The following is an 18,236-nucleotide window of genomic DNA, read 5'->3' as shown; positions in this document are numbered from 1 at the left end:
CTAGCTTCTTCTTCTCCGGTGCCTATCCTGTGCTGTGCAGCCTTACTTTGGTTGGAACCAACGGACGAAGCTGGTCTGGATTGTACGTAGCTCATATCTCTCGTTTTGCCACATCGATCAGTGGCACTGGCTGGCAGCGGTGCGCGCCCCTGAGGCTACGGCATTCACAGAGGGAACAGACAAAGGATGTGAATGGCCAAATACGTGAGCCCATCAGGCAAAGCAGGAAGAAAATCCTATGCGACCCAGGTCGTACGCCCATGTCGTGAGACCCTCTTAAGAGGAGGACACTTGGCAAAAGCTTTTCAACGCAAGCAATTAATTCTCTAATTAATTCCAGCAACAAATCGCTAATCACGTTCCGTCCGTCCCACTCTGTTCCCCACGCCTCCTAGTCCTTTCAGCTTCTACTCCTATTCATCTTCTCTGTCTCTTCCATCTCGCCGGCGACGAGGCCGCACCATGGCGCAGCCGGACGACGGCGACGAGGCACCAGAGCAATCAACATATATGGCAGCACATCCATCGGGACCTCCTCTGCCCACATCTCCACTCATGGTGAGTACAACCTTCTGCACGAGAAATTATATCCTTCTGAACCACGTTCGATTGATTTCAGTACTCTCGCAGCAGTCGCCATGGAACACAGTTCCACCATGGACGAGCAGCGCAACAAGAAACGATCAGGAGTTTCAAGATGGAAATATGGCAGCCCATCCATCGGAACCTCCTCTACCCACACCTCCTCCACTGATGGTGAGTACAACTTGTTACAAACAATATATAGTGAGCAGATTTAACACAAACATGTCTTTCTTCAGAAGCACGCATCTAAGTTTTGGTAAAGAACAGATTAATAGCATCAATCCTTTGTATAATTATTTATTTCTGAACCATGTTTGAATGATTACATTACCCTCGCAGCAATCGCAGAACACAATTCCACCGAGGATGAGCAGCACAGCAAGGAACGATCAGGATTTGCAAGATGAAAATATTGTTCCAAGAGTTGGGAAGACCTTTCAGTGTGAGGAAGAGGCATATCAGTTTTACAATTCTTATGCTCAAACCAAAGGATTCAGCATTAGGAAGTGCCACCTTAAGCATAGAGGAGATGGGACTTTAAGTTCTAGATATTTTGTTTGTAGCAAGGCAGGTGTGAAAGGCACTCATCCGACACATGTAGCCAAGAAAGAACAAGCTAATTCGAGAACTGATTGCATGGCTCGTGTTCAATTCAGCATCACTCGGGAGGGTATTTGGAATGTGCAGAAAGTCATGCTCGATCACAATCATCAGCTTGTAAGTCCAGATAAGAGGCACATGCTTAGATCGCAGCGTCAACTCTTAGATGCCGATCGCCATATGATTAAGCAGATGAGGACATCGGGAATTAAACAAGCTGAAATATATGATTTCTGTGAGCTTTGGTATGGTAAAGATGCAGTACCCTTTTTGCAAATGGATTGCAACAATTTTTTACGAAGTGAGCGCTCAAAGTATTTGGAAACCAAAGATGCTCAAACATTAACAGAGTATCTAAAGAACAAGCAAGCTGAGGACCCTTCGTTTTTCTACGCCATGCAACTAGATGATGATGATGGCACAATAATGAATATCTTCTTCCCCGACGCTCAGCTTGCTTATTGCATGGCGTATCATCATCATCTAGTTGCATGGCGTTAGAAAAACGAAGGGTCCTCAGCTTGCTTGTTCTTTAGATACTCTGTTAATGTTTGAACATCTTTGGTTTCCAAATACTTTGAGGGCTCACTTCATAAAAAATTGTTGCAATCCATTTGCAAGAAGGGTACTGCATCTTTACCATACCAAAGCTCACAGAAATCATATATTTCAGCTTGTTTAATTCCCGATGTCCTCATCTGCTTAATCATATGGCGATCGGCATCTAAGAGTTGACGCTGCGATCTAAGCATGTGCCTCTTATCTGGACTTACAAGCTGATGATTGTGATCGAGCATGACTTTCTGCACATTCCAAATACCTTCCCGAGTGATGCTGAATTGAACACGAGCCATGCAATCAGTTCTCGAATTAGCTTGTTCTTTCTTGGCTACATGTGTCGGATGAGTGCCCTTCACACCTGCCTTGCTACAAACAAAATATCTAGAACTTAAAGTCCCATCTCCTCTATGCTTAAGGTGGCACTTCCTAATGCTGAATCCTTTGGTTTGAGCATAAGAATTGTAAAACTGATATGCCTCTTCCTCACACTGAAAGGTCTTCCCAACTCTTGGAACAATATTTTCATCTTGCAAATCCTGATCGTTCCTTGCTGTGCTGCTCATCCTCGGTGGAATTGTGTTCTGCGATTGCTGCGAGGGTAATGTAATCATTCAAACATGGTTCAGAAATAAATAATTATACAAAGGATTGATGCTATTAATCTGTTCTTTACCAAAACTTAGATGCGTGCTTCTGAAGAAAGACATGTTTGTGTTAAATCTGCTCACTATATATTGTTTGTAACAAGTTGTACTCACCATCAGTGGAGGAGGTGTGGGTAGAGGAGGTTCCGATGGATGGGCTGCCATATTTCCATCTTGAAACTCCTGATCGTTTCTTGTTGCGCTGCTCGTCCATGGTGGAACTGTGTTCCATGGCGACTGCTGCGAGAGTACTGAAATCAATCGAACGTGCTTCAGAAGGATATAATTTCTCGTGCAGAAGGTTGTACTCACCATGAGTGGAGATGTGGGCAGAGGAGGTCCCGATGGATGTGCGGCCATATATGCTGATTGCGCTGGTGCCTCGTCGCCGTCGTTCGGCGGCGCCATGGTGCGGCCTCGTCGCCGGCGAGATGGAAGAGACAAAGAAGATGAATAGGAGTAGAAGCTGAAAGGACTAGGAGGCGTGGGGAACAGAGTGGGACGGACGGAACGTGATTAGCGATTTGTTGCTGAAATTAATTAAAGAATTAATTGCTTGTGTTGAAAAGCTTTTGTCAAGTGTTCTCCTCTCGAAAGGGTCTCACAACATGGGCGTACGACCCAGATCACATAGGATTTTCTTCCGAGCATCGGTAGCAACTAGCATGCATGCACAAGCCGCCTCAGTCCAAGCTGCATAACTACACGTTTTTTGTTGGATGCAGGCGGCTACCTGCTGCCTCAGTGAAGACAAACCTCCGCAGCAAACCTCAAGCAAATGGTTTTCCTTTTCTTTTGAAACCTGAAGGATACGAAGCCAATACTCCGGGATCTCGTTTGAAAGAATACCTTATTTAACACTATCTTAAATTTCGTTTCCTTATTTAACATTGAAAAACTTTTTCTTCCCTATCTAATAAAGAGTTTAAATTTTATGTCTTTTATGACACTTTTGTCCATTTTAAGCCTAAATAAGACTTGAAAAGACCATTTTACCCCTCATGTGATATGTGTGTGTGCGGGCCAGTAGCACACACACGCAGCATCAGTGCGATGGCAGTAGCACACACGTAGCAACAGATACACACACACACTTTGCATGGTTAAAGATGGTCTTTAGATTTTATCCGTACAATTTTTTTCCTTCAAAGTTTGTGTTATTACTCTTATTTGCATGTACAAATCGGGTTAACAAGAGAAAGAGGGGTTGGTACAATGTCGACGGCCAGAGCTGTATATACACCATGATATGTTCAGAAAAGGTCGCACGGGTCGTATGTAAAATGTCTGTCACGCAAAAATAAAAAAATTCCCAATGGCTATCACGTGAATGCCTGAATAATATAAAGAAGGTTACTTCCTCAAGTCAACCATTAGATGGTTAGCGTGGTCGCCCCCAATTGCGAGGTTTGGAGTTCGACTCTGCATGGGTACAGAATTTTATTTCCCCCCTACTTCTTTTCGTCCATCACTGACAGATGTTCCCCCCTACTTCTTTTCGTCCATCACTAGTAGATGGGCCCCACATAGATATTGAGAGATGTTAGAAGGGAGAGAGGGATTGGTGGAATAGTTTATTGTATTGCTTGAGCCTCGTGGGTATATATATATGAGTACAATGATCAACTTGGAGTACAAGATAAGGTAGGAACAAATCCTAGTCTATCCTATACTTTCTAATATATATTATACTCAACATCCCCCGCAGTCACAACGGTAGCGATGCGGCCCGACAGGGCGACGCAGCGGCAGCCCGATGCTCGATCGGTGGAGAGGCGCGCTGAACTCGGGGACGATCTTCACGGGACCTGCGGAGGCGCGCGTAACCGACGGGCCAGGTCGGTCGCGCGGCATAGATGAGGCGGATCGCGGCGGCGAGCGGATGATCAAGCCGATCGCGCGCGAGGTCGGGGACGCCGCTTGGTGGAGGCATGATGGCGGCAGAGTCCGAGATGAAGCCGACGACGACGGACGTCGTGGGACGTCGTGCGGACGAGCTTGTCAGCACCAGCATCCGGGCTGCCAAAGCAACACCGACGCCCAGGCAGTGAGGCCCGAGCGACCAACGGAACAGCGACGCCCGAGTTGAGACAGCCGACGAGCCTGACGCCGCCGAGGATGAGGCCGGCGAGGTAGACCGCCGGGGCGCCGAGCAGATGCGACGGAGGCGAGTGATGTGGATCGATGGGCGGGCCGGCGCGCAAGCGACGGCTATGATTGGCCGTCGCATGGCGCGAGGCCACCGGGTCGGGGCGATGCAGGTGTTCCGATCAGAGCAGGGCGGTGACGGCCGGCGCAGGGCGACGGGCGGACCGACTCGCGGACGGCGGCTGGCCAGGACGGGCCGCCTCGGCGTGCGTGGCCACCGGGTCGGAGGAGAGGTCGGCTGGTCGCGCCGGGATAGGAATAGAGGCGCTCGGGGTCGACGGCGGCGATGGGCAACGCAAACCGATCAAGAATAGATCGAAGAACCAAAAAGAAATCGCGCTATCAAGATGACCGGCGGGAGAGAGAAAACCCCGGAGCAAGGCTCAGGGAAAAGACTCTCTAGGGCAGCCGGTCAACACAACCGGCGGACGAACCCTAGGTACGGGCGGCGCGGCCCCCGACGGCGGTCATGGAGGCCGACTGCCCCGGGGCCGGCGCGCAGGTGCGGAAGCGGCGGCGGCTAGGGTTTAGGATCAACTTGCGATAGATACCATGTTAGAAGAGAGAGAAGGATTGCTGAAATAGTTTATTGTATTGCTTGAGCCTCGTGGGCATATATATAGAAGTACAATGACCAACTTGAAGTACAAGACAAGGTAGGAACAACTCCTAATCTATTCTATACTTTCTAATATACATTATACTCAACAAGAGAGAAAACAAGCTGGAGAGGTGTCATGTGAATTGTTTGATCGGTCAAATAGATGGAATACGGAGCTACATGATCTGACAGTGACTGTATAATCATCTCAACACGTATATAGTGACCGTATTTTAAAATACAGTGACTAAAGTGAGCATACATGATAAGTTCAATGACCATCAGTATAATTTACTCTAACACCATCAGTATAGTTTACTCTAACTTTTTTTTTACCATAATGGCCGCACAATCTGACCTGCATGCAATGCGTACAAATGCGGTCAAGCACTATCAGACTAACTAACTCATCTTATTTCTAGTGCTCAACATAGCATCCAACACACCCATGATCCACACTTGCCCTGTATAACATATGACAAGATTAATGCACACATGCACGCAATGCACACACACGTACACACGCAATAGCCAAGCCACACGCAGCAGCACACATGCACATCCACGGCAATAGCACACACATGCGCGCGCGTACACACACGCAATAGCACACGCGCACACACACACACAAACATACCACGTGAGGGCAAAATGGTCTTTTCAGGTATCATCTAGGCTTGAAATAGACAGAAGTGTTATAAAAGGCATAAAATTTAGACTCGCTGTTAAATAGAGAAGAAATTACTCGTCGATGTTAAATATGGTGTAAAATTTAGACACGATGTTAAATAAGGAATTCTCTCATCTCGTTTTCCTATTCCCGAGGGCGCCAAAGGAACTCTCCTATGAAACTCCCGCCCTTCAAATTCCTCCACAAATCCTGTGCTCCAAACGACCCCTGAGGTTCACCCTACTTGGAGGTCCTTCCAGTCCGCGACAATCCGTCAATCCCTTAACACCGATAGAACATGCAGCCCCGTGCAAATGTAATCATTTGTCTCAGAATCCATGTCGCAAAGCTTGCAAGCTTGATCATGGGGCTAGGCCAACCTCGCCCCGTTAGGCGGTCTGCCATCAAAGCCCTCTTTATGGAGGATGAGCCAAGTAAAAACTTTGTAGTTAGGCTCCGCCTTCGCTTGCCAGATATTGTTAGCCACGAAAACGTGTTGGGGCACTGTCAATGAGAATTTCTATCGCCTTTGCTCAGAGTTTTGCACTGGTGAACTAAATCTCAGGAGCACCAATTAATACGGGCTACTTTGATTCAAAAACAAAATGCCTCACCTGAGACAGCTAATGATTACCGGCCCATCACTTTGCTTAACTGCTGCCTAAAATTGATTACAAAACTTCTGGTTAGCAGGTTATCTTGAGAATTATTCACCAGAATAGATTTGGTTTTCTCCGAGGCCGTACTAACCAGGACTGTTTAGCTTGGGGCTTCAAAGACATCATCACTGTCAAGCTTCTCAACCCGCCATTGTTGATCCAGAGAATCCAAATACAACAGTCTAACCAGAGTTAAGGAACCGAAAAAAATGGTTTATGGATAAAGCTCAATCCAAACAAGAATTAAAAAAACACTAGAGGAGCATGAGTTAGAATCATAAGCTACAAATTTGAAGGGTACTAACCCGGTATTAACTACAAACATACCGACTTAGTGAAGTAAGTTCTCTAGTAGGTTTGTAAAGCTGCATATTGTTTGATATCATCAATTGAAGACTATGCAAGTTTCATACTTGAAAGGAAACTAAGCTTTCTTTATACCCACTGTATATGTTATAACACAACACATCGAAAAGCCAATCCAGAAGGAGATAACAGATAAATCTTCCAAATGTATAAAAACAGGGAAACTCAACATTTAAGATTGGTGGATAGAAAGTTGCATACTGAAGATATGGTTACAGGAAAATAAACATTTCAAACATAGATAATATATTTATCTCACATTTGTCCCCATACGAGAAGCTAAAAGAGTGACATCAACAATTATTACATGAAAGCAAAATAGGGCAGTTACAAATTCTTCATGGCTACATAAGACTAATCCAACACACATCTTCAAGAATTGGGGTATACCCGACAACTGATGTTTACCAAGACACTAGAGCCATGCTAAGTATTGCAAGCCTTTAGTGACCATCTGATGTCCATTCCACAAAAGAGGGAGTGTAAGGTAGACTTTCCAAGAAATCTCCAGTAGCACAGATAATATGCACTTCCTGATTATCCATATCATATGACAATGTCTTCTTCTTATTGTCAGTAAGGAAAATCAAATTACATTCTGGATGAATTGCGAACATGGAGTAGGACTCGTAATTTTCGCGACAATCCGTTCCAAACAGTTTGGAACAGCTAACAGTACACTTTAAGGTCCACTTTCCGCTGTCATAATTTTCAAGAACCCAAATAGAGAGTTGATAATCACCTTGATCCTTTATATGCCAAGCAAACAAGCGTCCCTGGGACTTCCCAATGGAAACATCGCCATATTCATTTGTCATGCCACGTGGCATTTTAATTTTCCTCCAATCTTTCCTTTCCATATCCACTGTGACTATTTCCGAATAACGAGTAGGGAAATGCATAGTGTTATTCAGGAAGGTGCTTTCAAAATAACTAATTGAATATGTACTGAAATCATTGTGCTCTGTTAAAGTCCATCCTCCTGTATCTGATGAGTAGACCATGTCCGCGGACAGGCCATATGTCTGAGATGAGTTCAGGGGCACAAACTCGACGAAGCGGGAAGGAATGGCCGCGTCAAAACCTAAAAAGTATTTGCCTGGGCGGAAAAGCGGAAGGTGATCAGGCAATTCTATAGGAGGCAACGAAGTCCACTCCTGAGTGGCAGGATTGCAGACAACGTAATCGAATTCGTCGGCCTCGGGCCATTAAAAAAATTGCTCGGTTTTTCCTTTGGGAAGAGAATTCCAACCGAGCTGCTTAGGATAGGGAACTTTCCAGCACTTGCAAAGGAGAAGGCTGGTGCTGCATTGCGTGACACAGAAATGCTTATAGCTGCTGCGCAAGAAAGAGAGGTCGGGGTCGACCATGGGAGGACCTTTTCCGGACAAATTGTGGAAACGCAAGCCGTGATCATTGTAGAAGAAGCCGGACATGGTCTGCAGCGACATCTTGCGGGTGTGGGAGTAGGAGCAGAGGGCGAGCCACTCTTTGGACACACACTTGAAGCGGCACAGCGGCCTGCAGGGCACGCGTGACAGGATCTCCATGAGAGCGTCCGCCGGAAAGCTCGCCGCGGGAACCTCCTCCTCCTGCCGCACATTCTTCAGTTCCTTCTCCTTCTCCATCTAAAAATGGTAGTATAAATAATTCAATTCAGTTCCCGGTGTCAACTCCTAGACCTAGGATTGGAAGGAGGATGGGAGCAAACCTCAGATGCCATGGGAATGACGGCGAGGCCAGGCGGCAACGGCGACGGCGAGGCCAGGCGGCAACGGCGACGGCGGCGGATGCGAAGAACGGGATGGATCTTCCTCGTCCCGGCCTCCGCGGGCGGCTGCCGGCTCCCCGTAGCCGTGCTCGCCTCCGCTACCTCCTGGCGGCATCGCCTCCTCCGGTTCGGCGCCCTCGGCAGGGGCTCTCACCGGCCGGCGGCACAGGTCGGCTCGTCGAGGGTTTGGCAAGGGGGATTGGACGGGCGGCGGCGGCTGTTGTTTCGTCATCGGCGTCGTCGCCTGCGACCCAGTGAAAAGAATGGGATTGCTAGACGAGCTGGGCTGGTTACTTCGGCCCAAGTAATTAGCACGGCCCGCTCTTAGGGGTTGTTTGGATAGGAAGATTATAGAGAACTAGCTCTAGTTAAACGCAATTTCTGTTGTAACAACCAAAAATTTTGTTTAGATCGCCTAACTGAATCATGGATAAAGAAAACTGAGTTCTACAAAACCTCAAAAACCCAGCTTATAAAAAAACGACTATTTGGCGTTTTTATATAAACCAGTTTTATGAATACGGTGGCCACATACGGAGCGCATGGTGCCATGGCCGATGTGCTCCTCCTTCTGCCGACGACGACATCCACAATCCTCTTCGGGCATGAGCGAGGCGCCGACGAGTGGGTGAGCTCGCCGCTCGGGGCCCAGACGTGGTCGTGGTCGTGTCGCACGACGACGCATTATAGCGCCGCCACGTCCTCTGCAGGCACAAGCGAGGCGACGCTGGAAGTCAGTGCGGCTCAGCGAGCTCTCGCCGCTCTGGCCCGGACGTGGCCTTCGTCGTGTGACACAGCGACGAAGCACAAGGGTCGCGACGTGCTCTACAGGCATCAACGAGTTTACGCTGGAAGTCGGCGAGGCTCGGCGAGCTTGCCGTTCGTGGCTTGAACGTGCCCGTCGCCGTATGGCATGGTGACTTGGTGAGGCGGGAGCCGGGAGCTGCCGCGGAATACAGAGTGCCATAGCCGATGTGTTCGTCTTACCGACGGTTGCTACAACCTGATCTCCCCAGCGTACGCGAACGGCGAACAACATCACATCGTAAGCACTGCCCCCTGCCTAGTCATCCCAGCGGCGCACAGAGGATACTGCTGCATGGCCGGCAGCCTGGTTCGTTGTCATCACCGTCGCCACCGACAGCGCCCTTGTCTCTGTCGCCGTATTTGGGGAAGTGGGCGCAGCGAGGCTGACAGGAGCGCTCGACGGAGATGCTCCCGCTAAGCGCCAGCAGCTCAATAGATCGACCGAAGGAATGTATTGAAATTTTGACTAAGTCGTTGTGTGATGGAGCTGCGTATCCATGCTTTCTTATTTTTCTCATCCAAACAAAGTATTGTATGTGCTTACCTTAACAGAATAACTAACCAAAACTGGTTTTCCTAAAAATCCTCTAAAAACTCGTTTCCTAAATTCCTACTTCTAATTCCCTGTATCCAAACAACCACTTAAAGTGTTTGCCTAAAAAACGTGTTTTGGTGGACAACTCGTTTGAAATAGGAGTACCTCTCAAAAGTTGCTAAAAAAAAGTAACTCTCTAACTGTCCCCAAAAGAAAGAAGTATAGCTCTCAAAGAAAACGAGTTCATTGTCTAAAAAATGGAAACGCTTTCAGAAAAAAAAACTCTCAAAGAAAAAAAATTCATTTGCAATAATAAAGGAAAATCTTATCTGCTGCCGTCAGATTTTTGAGGTTTCCTAGCGAACGCCCTTGTTACCGTTTGATGGTGTTTGGAGTAGGGTGTACCTAACTATGTAGAGGGTGGCTGCTCAGTGCGGGAAGCATCAGTCACAAAACCTGCAGTACCTGACGAAGAAGAATCTGAAGCGGCAAGCGGATGCTTAAGAGCCTGTTTGGGACTACTCTGCTCCTTAAAATTCAGCTCCGCTCTAAAAAACACAAGCCAAACAAGGTAGCTCCACGATATGTCGCTTTGCAAAAAAAAAGAATCTGGGGTACAACTCCCAGTTTTTTATGAAGCTATTCAGGGGTATCTTTAAGAAAAAGGCTGGAGTTGGGGGGGGGGGGGGATTACCCACCAGTACCATCAGTAAATACCCCTTCGTCCCCCCCCCCTTCATTCAATAAAATAGATCCTTTCCAGGAAATTACCCATTCTTGAAGCTGAAACTAGATGAAAGGCAAACATTCTCTTTGGTAGTGCTACAACCTCTGTGTGAAACTGCTCCAAAGTAAATTTGGTGGAGTGAAACTGGTTTGGTGAAGCGAAGCATTCCCAAACATGCTCTTAATCTCATAATATCTTGCTCAGTCAACGCGGTGGCTGAAGGTGTTGGAGTAGAAGAACGAGTCCCTGAAGACGATGTTCGCACCTTACGCATGTGTCGCTTGTTAAGGAAGCACTGAGACTCAGGATGACCATCCTGGTCGCACTAGCCATAATGAGGATGAGAGCGGCCTTGACCTCCAATAGGAGTGCGCAAGAGCAACAAAGCACTGCAACGAGAAATAGTCGAAGTCGGTGCAGCACGCGACATAGCAGGAGCTCGAGCAGTGAGCGTAGAGGGAACCTCAAGTAAATCAAGGCCATGTAAGCGAGTCTCCTTAGCAATCGCAGAAAGCGCATCCATAAGGAAAATACGGCCACACGCAATGAGCGCGTCAGGTTTCAAATCCCTTACGAAGCCGAGACAGGAACTCGTAGACACGATGAAACTCCAAATCAACAGAACAACCTGACAAGACTGGCAAGTGCGACAACCAGTAGTGCAGAGAGAATCAACTTGACGCCGGATAGTAGAACTATGTGCATAGAAATCATCAACACTAGAGTCACCCATGGCATGCTCATGGCAGATCACATACATGTATAAGGCATCACCAGTGGGCTGATAGCGCTGACAAAGACGAGTCCACATCTCAAATACGGTAGGAAGGCCTAGGAACTCAATGAAAAACTGAAACAGAACACCACAAGTGCGAACAGCAGCAACAACACGAGCATCATCATCAAGCCAATGAGTGTAAACAGACGGAGCCTCATGATAAGTGCGAAGAGCCTCCTCATATGCTAGAACCGGCTCATCATAAGCACGAACGACAGTCTCATCAGCAAGCTTAGCTGCATCCTTCGCAACCCGATTAGCATCCACAGCAAGAATCAGTAGTATCGACGGAGTAGGAGCCACAAGAGAAATTGGACGCGACGGACAAGGGACCTCACCATAAAAAACATCCTAGAGATGAATGTCACGCATATGATTTCGGTGGCTATGCTCGTCGAAAAACTACGTTGGAGGGAGAGCGATTTGTCATCGGAGAAGGTGAAATGCGGCGGAGGAGGATAAGAGAAAAGGAGGACGGGAACCCTAAAACACGATCAGGCGCTGGTATATATCGCGAATTCGCGGGCGGTTTACGGGTCTCCTGTAAACGTTTTATGGGCCGGGCCGTTTTTAGCGGACCTGGTCGGGCCGGTTTTTTGGAGTGTCCAGTGAATCCGCGGGAAAAACGCGGCCTGGCGACCCCAGAGAGTTACTCTAACCACCGTTCGCGAGTCCCATCTTCAAGCGACCAAAAAAAAAAGGAAAGAGAAAAACTCGAGAGTCCACCGTTCGTTGCCGCTTGCCGACAGCGTAGTGTCCACCTTCCGCCTCCACTCGGCTGCGTAAAGTCCGGCCGTCTCGATGGCTCTCCGCCGCCTCGCCGGCGCGTCCTCGCCTTCCTTCTCCTTCAAGTCCTTCACTACTGTTCTCCCACAGGCAGCGGAGACCGCGCCCGCCTCCCCGTCCTACCTCGCCCACCACCTGCTCGACGAATTCTCCCGCCCGCGCGCCTCCCGCGACGGGGAGCGCCTCCGCCGCCTGGCCGCCCACCTCACCGCGCCCGCCGTGGAATCCGTCATCGCGCGGCTCCCCTCCTGGCGCCACGCGCTCGACTTCTTCCGCTGGGCCGACGAGCAGCCGGGCTTCCGCCACTCCTGCTACTCGTTCAACGCCATGGCCTCGCTCCTGCGGCGCCGCCAGCCCGCCCACCTCGACCGCCTTGCCGCCGACGCGCTCGCCGCGGGCTGCCCCATGACGCCCGGCGCGCTGGGGTTCCTCCTCCGCTGCCTCGGCGACGCCGGGCTTCCTGACACCGCCGCCCTCGTCTTTGACAGCGCGAGGGCGCGCCTTAGCTGCACTCCCAACTCGTACACCTTCAACTGCCTTCTTGACGCGCTGGCTAAGGCCGGCCGCGCAGACGACGCGGAGGCGAGGCTCCGGGAGATGATGGTGGCATGCGGCGATGGAAGTGTCGATAAGTACACCCTCACCTCGCTCCTGCAGTGCTACTGCAATGCAGGCCGCCCAGATGACGCCAACGACGTGTTCCAGAGGATGAGCCAGCATGGTTGGGTGGACGAGCATGTGCTGACGATGCTGGCGGTGGCGTTCAGCAAGTGGGGGAAGGTGGACGGGGCGGTTGAGCTCGTGGGGAGGATGGAAGTGTTGGCGATGAGGCCGAGTGAGAAGACACTTAGTGTGCTGGTCCATGGGTTTGCAAAACAGCGCAGGATCGACAAAGCCATTGAGATGTTTGACAAGATGTCTGCTTATGGTTATGTTGCTGATTTGCCAATGTACGGTGTGTTAATTGAGGGTCTCTGCAGGCAGAAGCAAATAGGAAAAGCGCTGAAAATATTTGAGGTAATGAAGAGCAGTGAGGTTGTTCCTGATGTCCGTTTACTCAAGAATATGATTGAGGCTTTCATTCATGAAGGAGATATAGCCACTGTTAGCCCGTTTATCAATGAAAATGCCGGGAAGTTAAAACCCAGTGATGTTACCGCACTGTACAATGTGGTTCTACAAGGGCTTGTTAACCACGGGCAGGTAGAAGCAGCTTATCAGTTGCTCGCCTCAAGGGTGCGTGGTGTTCAGGGGATTAGTGATGGTTTGACTGTTGGTGCAAATGTGTTTGATACCGTGCAGGATGTGAAGCCAAACTCTGATTCCTTCAACATTGTTGTGTGCGGCCTTTGTAAGGTTAAGAAGCTGGATGATGCCTTAGCTCTCGTGAAGGATATGGTTGGCTTTGGCAGCAAGGGAAAGCTATTGATGTTTAATGATTTGATCTATGAGTTGTGCAATGCAGATAGGTTAGATGAAGGATACAAATTGTTTAACCAAATGAAGGATCTTGGTGTGATTCCCACGGAGTTCACATATAATTCATTATTTTATGGCATTTGCAGGAGAAAAGATCCAAATGGTGCTTCTGATTTACTGAGGGAGATGTGCACCAATGGACATAGACCATGGATAAAGAATTGCACAGAAATGGTGCAACAGCTTTGCTTTAGTGGCAGGATAACAGAAGCTCTTGGCTTTCTAGAAGAAATGCTCAAAATGGGTTTTCTTCCTGATATCGTGACATACTCCGCAGCCATGAATGGACTGTGTAAAACCGGTGAGGTGGACAATGCGTTAGGACTCTTCCGTGACATTTCTGCCAAATCTTATCTTCCTGATGTGGTAGCACATAATATCTTGATAAATGGGTTCCGTCTATCAGGTAAATTAAATGAGGCGCAAGAAATTATGGAAGAGATGTTGGGGAAGGGTCTGTTTCCGTCTGTTGTTACCTACAACCTTATGATCGATGTTTGGTGCAAGTCTGGCAATATTGAAAAAGCGGTTGATTGCTTAAATAAAATGGTTGATGAAGAGAAGTCGCCAACAATAGTTACATATACAAGCTTGATAGATGGACTCTGCGGTGCTGGAAGACCTGACGAAGCCATTGTTTTGTGGCACAAAATGAGTGATAAAAATTGTGCTCCAAATAAGATAGCGTATACTGCTTTTCTAAATGGATTGTGCAAGTGTGGTCGAGTAGAGACTGCACTGACCTACTATGAGGAGATGATGACGAAAGGTTTTGTGTTAGATACCTTTTCCTGCTTATATTTTATAAATGCTTTGATATCAAATGGGAATACAACTAAAGGATGTGAACTTTTGAAAGAGGTTCTTCAAAGGGACATGACACAGGGTGATGATTTGAAAATGGTAGGATTAATAAATAAAGCAGTTGAAGTGTTGTCTAAAGATGGAAGAACTTCTCCAGAGATAAGTATACTTGTAGAGAAAGGTTTAATTTCAAGGGCTCAAACTATGGGCAAGAAAGATGGAAACTGACATTTGTTGCTCACCTCAAGGGCTCTAACCAGGAAGCCCTTTCCTGCTGCTAGCAGATTGTTCCTACTGCGTGCAACTACTTTCTCAAGGTATCTTTGATCTGGAAAACGCTTCTCAGTGGTTACTTCCCTCTTTGTAGTACAATAATATTTCTCTTGTCAAATTACGACATGATGTTTATCATCTATCGTAGGTCCTGTATGTTAATTGTTGGCAGCTTGGGGCTTAAGATCAATGGAACTAAATTTGTGGAGTTCTCAATAGGTGTTCCTCATGGTTGCTTCTGAATTGGATGGACACCTTCTGGTTTAAATATCCTTTATAGGCCCCAGTCGTATCCAAGACTTCAAGTCTTGAGTCAAATACCCTATGTAATTGTAGAACTAAATGTGATATGGTGTATGTGAAGGCTCCGAATTTGCTAAGAGAAATATGGAAGGTAATCCTGCATTCAATTACGGCAATTCCTTTTCTGTACTACCCAATAAGGAGATTATGTTTAGAGCATCGATGATGCGTGTTGATATACCCCTGGATAATTTTGATTTTATTGATGTTCTTAAGGAATTGGAATTATCCAGGGAACAAATTAGTAAGAAAAATGAACACTGTTTAGATATTCATGACTCGAATGGAAATGTCGCCCCCCTGTGCCCTGTGTCTAGCTGTGTTTGGCAACAAAATATTGTCAAAACCGAAGTATTGAAAAACTACAGTATTTTAGCATGTGGTTATAGGATACCACGGTTTTTACATATCAACATATTTTGAAGTATCAATAATACAGAGGACTTATTTGACTAGCATGGTGCGCATCGATGTAAAAAATGCCGGCTAGCTGTTAGCTGTAGCAAACACGCGTGTTTTTTAAGCCAGCCGCCGTTGCATGCAAACGGTAGTTGTGACTAGTTCACCAACGGAGTCGCTACTTCTGCGTCCAGCTTACCATGCCGATTTTTAATCGCGTACTGGACTAGGAACCAGCCTAACTCTTGGATGTTTCGTTGAGTCAAATCACAGTGAGTTAACTCTTGGATGTTTCGTTGAGTCAAATCACGGTGAAGATCCTAACAGATAGCCAAATCACCGAGCTGAAGATCCTAATAAATTGGGCGCCATCAGAACCGGTTAAGTAAGAACAACGACCTTGAGCCGTGCGTGGATTTGTCTTTTTCGGTTGCTAGTTTAAAAAAAAAAGAGGTCGGACCCTCTTTTTTTTAGACAGAGAAAATACCATGGTACTGTATTAAAGATACTGTGGTATTAATATTGCAGTTTTTTAGGTAACCAAACAACTCACAGTAATTGTGATAACTAAAAAAACTGCACTATTCCTAGAATACTTAGAAAATACTTTGTTATCAAACGGGCATGATACTGTAGTGGAAGAGTAGGAGACATTTACTGTAGTTTCTAGTAATAAAGAAAATGTCTCCTGCTAAGGGAAATGTCACTATTTCGTCTCTTACCTCCTCTTCTATACCTTGTACTAGAAGTCAGCAAAGTTCTACTTTGCCCCCTAGTTGATCTGGTAGAGTAAGCCCCCCCCCCCCCCCCCCCCGATAGATATAAAAACAATGAGAGTATTATTTTGGAATTGTAGGGGTGTGGGAAAGAAAAGCATGTCTTCCTACATCAAAGACATAGTCATGCTCATCCCCTGGATGTCCTGGGAATTTAAGAGACTACAAAGAGGAAATAATGATGCTTTTTTAGAAAAATTGATCCTGGATTTTTTGTTTTGATTGGCACTGCATTGCTTCTGTTGGGAAGTCTCGGGGTATTCTTTGTGGTATTAAGATGGAAACCTGGGATACTATTTCTGATAGGAGAGGGTTTTATATTATGCAGCTTAGTGTGAAGCATAAAACTTTGAATTTGGAGTTGGCTGTGTTAGTTGTGTATGGAGCTGCTCATGATGAGCATAAGTTGGAATTTCTTTCTGAGATGTCTGAATTTTGCAATAGTATTGCTGTACCTCATGTTGTGACTTAATGTTTTGAGACATTGTGGGGAAAAGAATAAACATATGTCACTCCCTCGATCATCTGATATTTTTAATTCGATTATTCATACTTTAAATCTAAGAGAAATTCATATGATTGGGGGTACTTCGGAAGCTCAATATCCTGGTTTGTTTGACATTTGTCAACGGCAGGATTGTACTGTGGCTGATGCTTTAAACTCTGGGCTGGCTTTATCCTTTAGAAGGCTTTATGATGAAAGTCTCTCACATTGGGAGGAGATTTAAAAAAAATGCCCAGTCTATGGTGTTGAATGATATTTCCTGATGAAGTGAGTTGGGCTCATACTAAGAACAAGCTGTTTTCAACCGTATCTGTTTATAAGTGGTTGGAGAATGGGCTTGCTGGGGCTAATAATCAATAGATTTGGAGAGCACACATCCCGCTAAGGATTAAGGTCTTTATGTGGCAGTTATTTTAGAACTCTATTCTGACACGTGATAATTTGTGCAAGAGAAACTGGCCTGAAAATCCTTTATGTTCTTTTTGTGGTGATGTTGAAGCTGCTAAGCACTTGTTTTTTCTCATGTAGTGTGGCTAAGTCCGCCTGGGGAACTATTCGCAGGATTCTGGGCACCTTGTATTGTCCTAGGAATTTGTGGCAAAGCTCGACATGGCTGTATGCTTTCTTGCCGGACAGGACCAAATTCTATATGTGTGTATTGCAGCTGTTTGCTGGGGAATATGGAATGTGTGCAATAAGGTCACCTTTGAGAAGCATAAGATGCAATCCCCTATGGAAGTTGTGTTCATAATCTGTACATTTCTCTTATACTGGGAACTGGGCAGGTTTACTCAAAAGCGGGGAGCAAGGCGTCTTCAGGGCCGAAGTCGAGACATTGATGAACGAGGCTACCACTCCTGCGTCTCTCATGAGCTCGGCTTCTGCAGGGGGCGAGAACATCTTGTATTCCTGGAGGCCGAGTGCTTGGAGTAATCCGAAGCTGGGGACTCCTGTGGTCGTTTATTTAAGTGGCTGTAGAATTGTACCTGGTGTTTTCTGTCTTTTGGATTGCTCTTCCGATGTTGGCAATAGATGCATCTCTGTTAGAACTTGTGTTGGTTTGGTGGTAGCAGGTTTTTGCCCGGTGGTGGGTGGTTCGATGGCGAACTATCTATAGCGGTTTCCTGCTATCTGCCCCGCCCCGCTTCCTCTGCTTTGTAGTTTCTCTGCTGATTTCTGTTCGGAGAATTCTGTATTTCCGTTATGGAAGTAATGGAAAGGGGCAATGCCCCGTTAAAAAAAAGTGATAGGGTGTAATTCTTATCCTCTATTTGGTAATGGTTTAGACTGTCGCGAGCAGAACCCCGTCCCTGCAGGAAATTCGTGCCGGCGAGCCTTGGCGCGAAGAAGTGCTCCAGCATTATTTCTCATGACGATACCAGTTGTGCCAGTGCGTGATCAATAGTTTCTTCCGCTCCACATGCTTCACAGCAGCCTATTCTTTCAATGTGTCTCCTTC

General features: G+C 46.9%; 3 protein-coding genes and 1 pseudogene across 4 annotated transcripts; 2 read left to right on the top strand and 2 right to left on the bottom strand.

Moving 5' to 3' along the window:
• Nucleotides 1-462: 462 nt before the first annotated feature.
• Nucleotides 463-1,644, top strand: LOC147958577 (protein FAR1-RELATED SEQUENCE 5-like; the record flags this gene model as incomplete). The annotated part of the gene is made up of 2 exons (XM_087532200.1): nucleotides 463-558; nucleotides 925-1,644. Coding segments are annotated over exons 1-2 (816 nt in total), but the record flags the coding sequence as incomplete, so codon positions are not given.
• Nucleotides 1,645-1,657: 13 nt separating this feature from the next.
• On the bottom strand, nucleotides 1,658-2,798 carry LOC147958576 (protein FAR1-RELATED SEQUENCE 5-like; annotated as a pseudogene).
• Nucleotides 2,799-7,057: 4,259 nt separating this feature from the next.
• On the bottom strand, nucleotides 7,058-8,893 carry LOC125524187 (F-box protein At5g49610). Its single transcript, XM_087536747.1, is given in 2 exon segments — nucleotides 7,058-8,462; nucleotides 8,586-8,893. Coding segments are annotated over 2 exon segments (1,437 nt in total). The 5' UTR covers nucleotides 8,838-8,893; the 3' UTR covers nucleotides 7,058-7,277.
• A 3,231-nt stretch (nucleotides 8,894-12,124) lies between these two features.
• LOC125521098 (Tetratricopeptide repeat (TPR)-like superfamily protein) lies at nucleotides 12,125-15,107 on the top strand. 2 transcript variants are annotated; one of them, XM_048686148.2, is made up of 2 exons: nucleotides 12,125-14,838; nucleotides 15,014-15,107. In XM_048686148.2, the coding sequence occupies exon 1, from the start codon at nucleotides 12,254-12,256 to the stop codon at nucleotides 14,747-14,749; it is 2,496 nt and encodes an 831-aa protein (XP_048542105.2). In that variant the 5' UTR covers nucleotides 12,125-12,253; the 3' UTR covers nucleotides 14,750-14,838; nucleotides 15,014-15,107. The 2 variants fall into 2 exon arrangements, with proteins under 2 accessions (XP_048542105.2, XP_048542103.2); XM_048686146.2 differs by having other exon boundaries at nucleotides 14,943-15,107.
• Nucleotides 15,108-18,236: the final 3,129 nt, after the last annotated feature.

This window comes from Triticum urartu, chromosome 7A, assembly GCF_056163025.1.
Source record: "Triticum urartu cultivar PI428250 chromosome 7A, HENAU_Tu73, whole genome shotgun sequence".
In the NCBI taxonomy this organism is placed as follows: domain Eukaryota; kingdom Viridiplantae; phylum Streptophyta; class Magnoliopsida; order Poales; family Poaceae; genus Triticum; species Triticum urartu.
The sequence above is the reverse complement of the archived record's forward strand: the minus strand, read 5'-3'. Positions and strand labels throughout refer to the sequence as shown.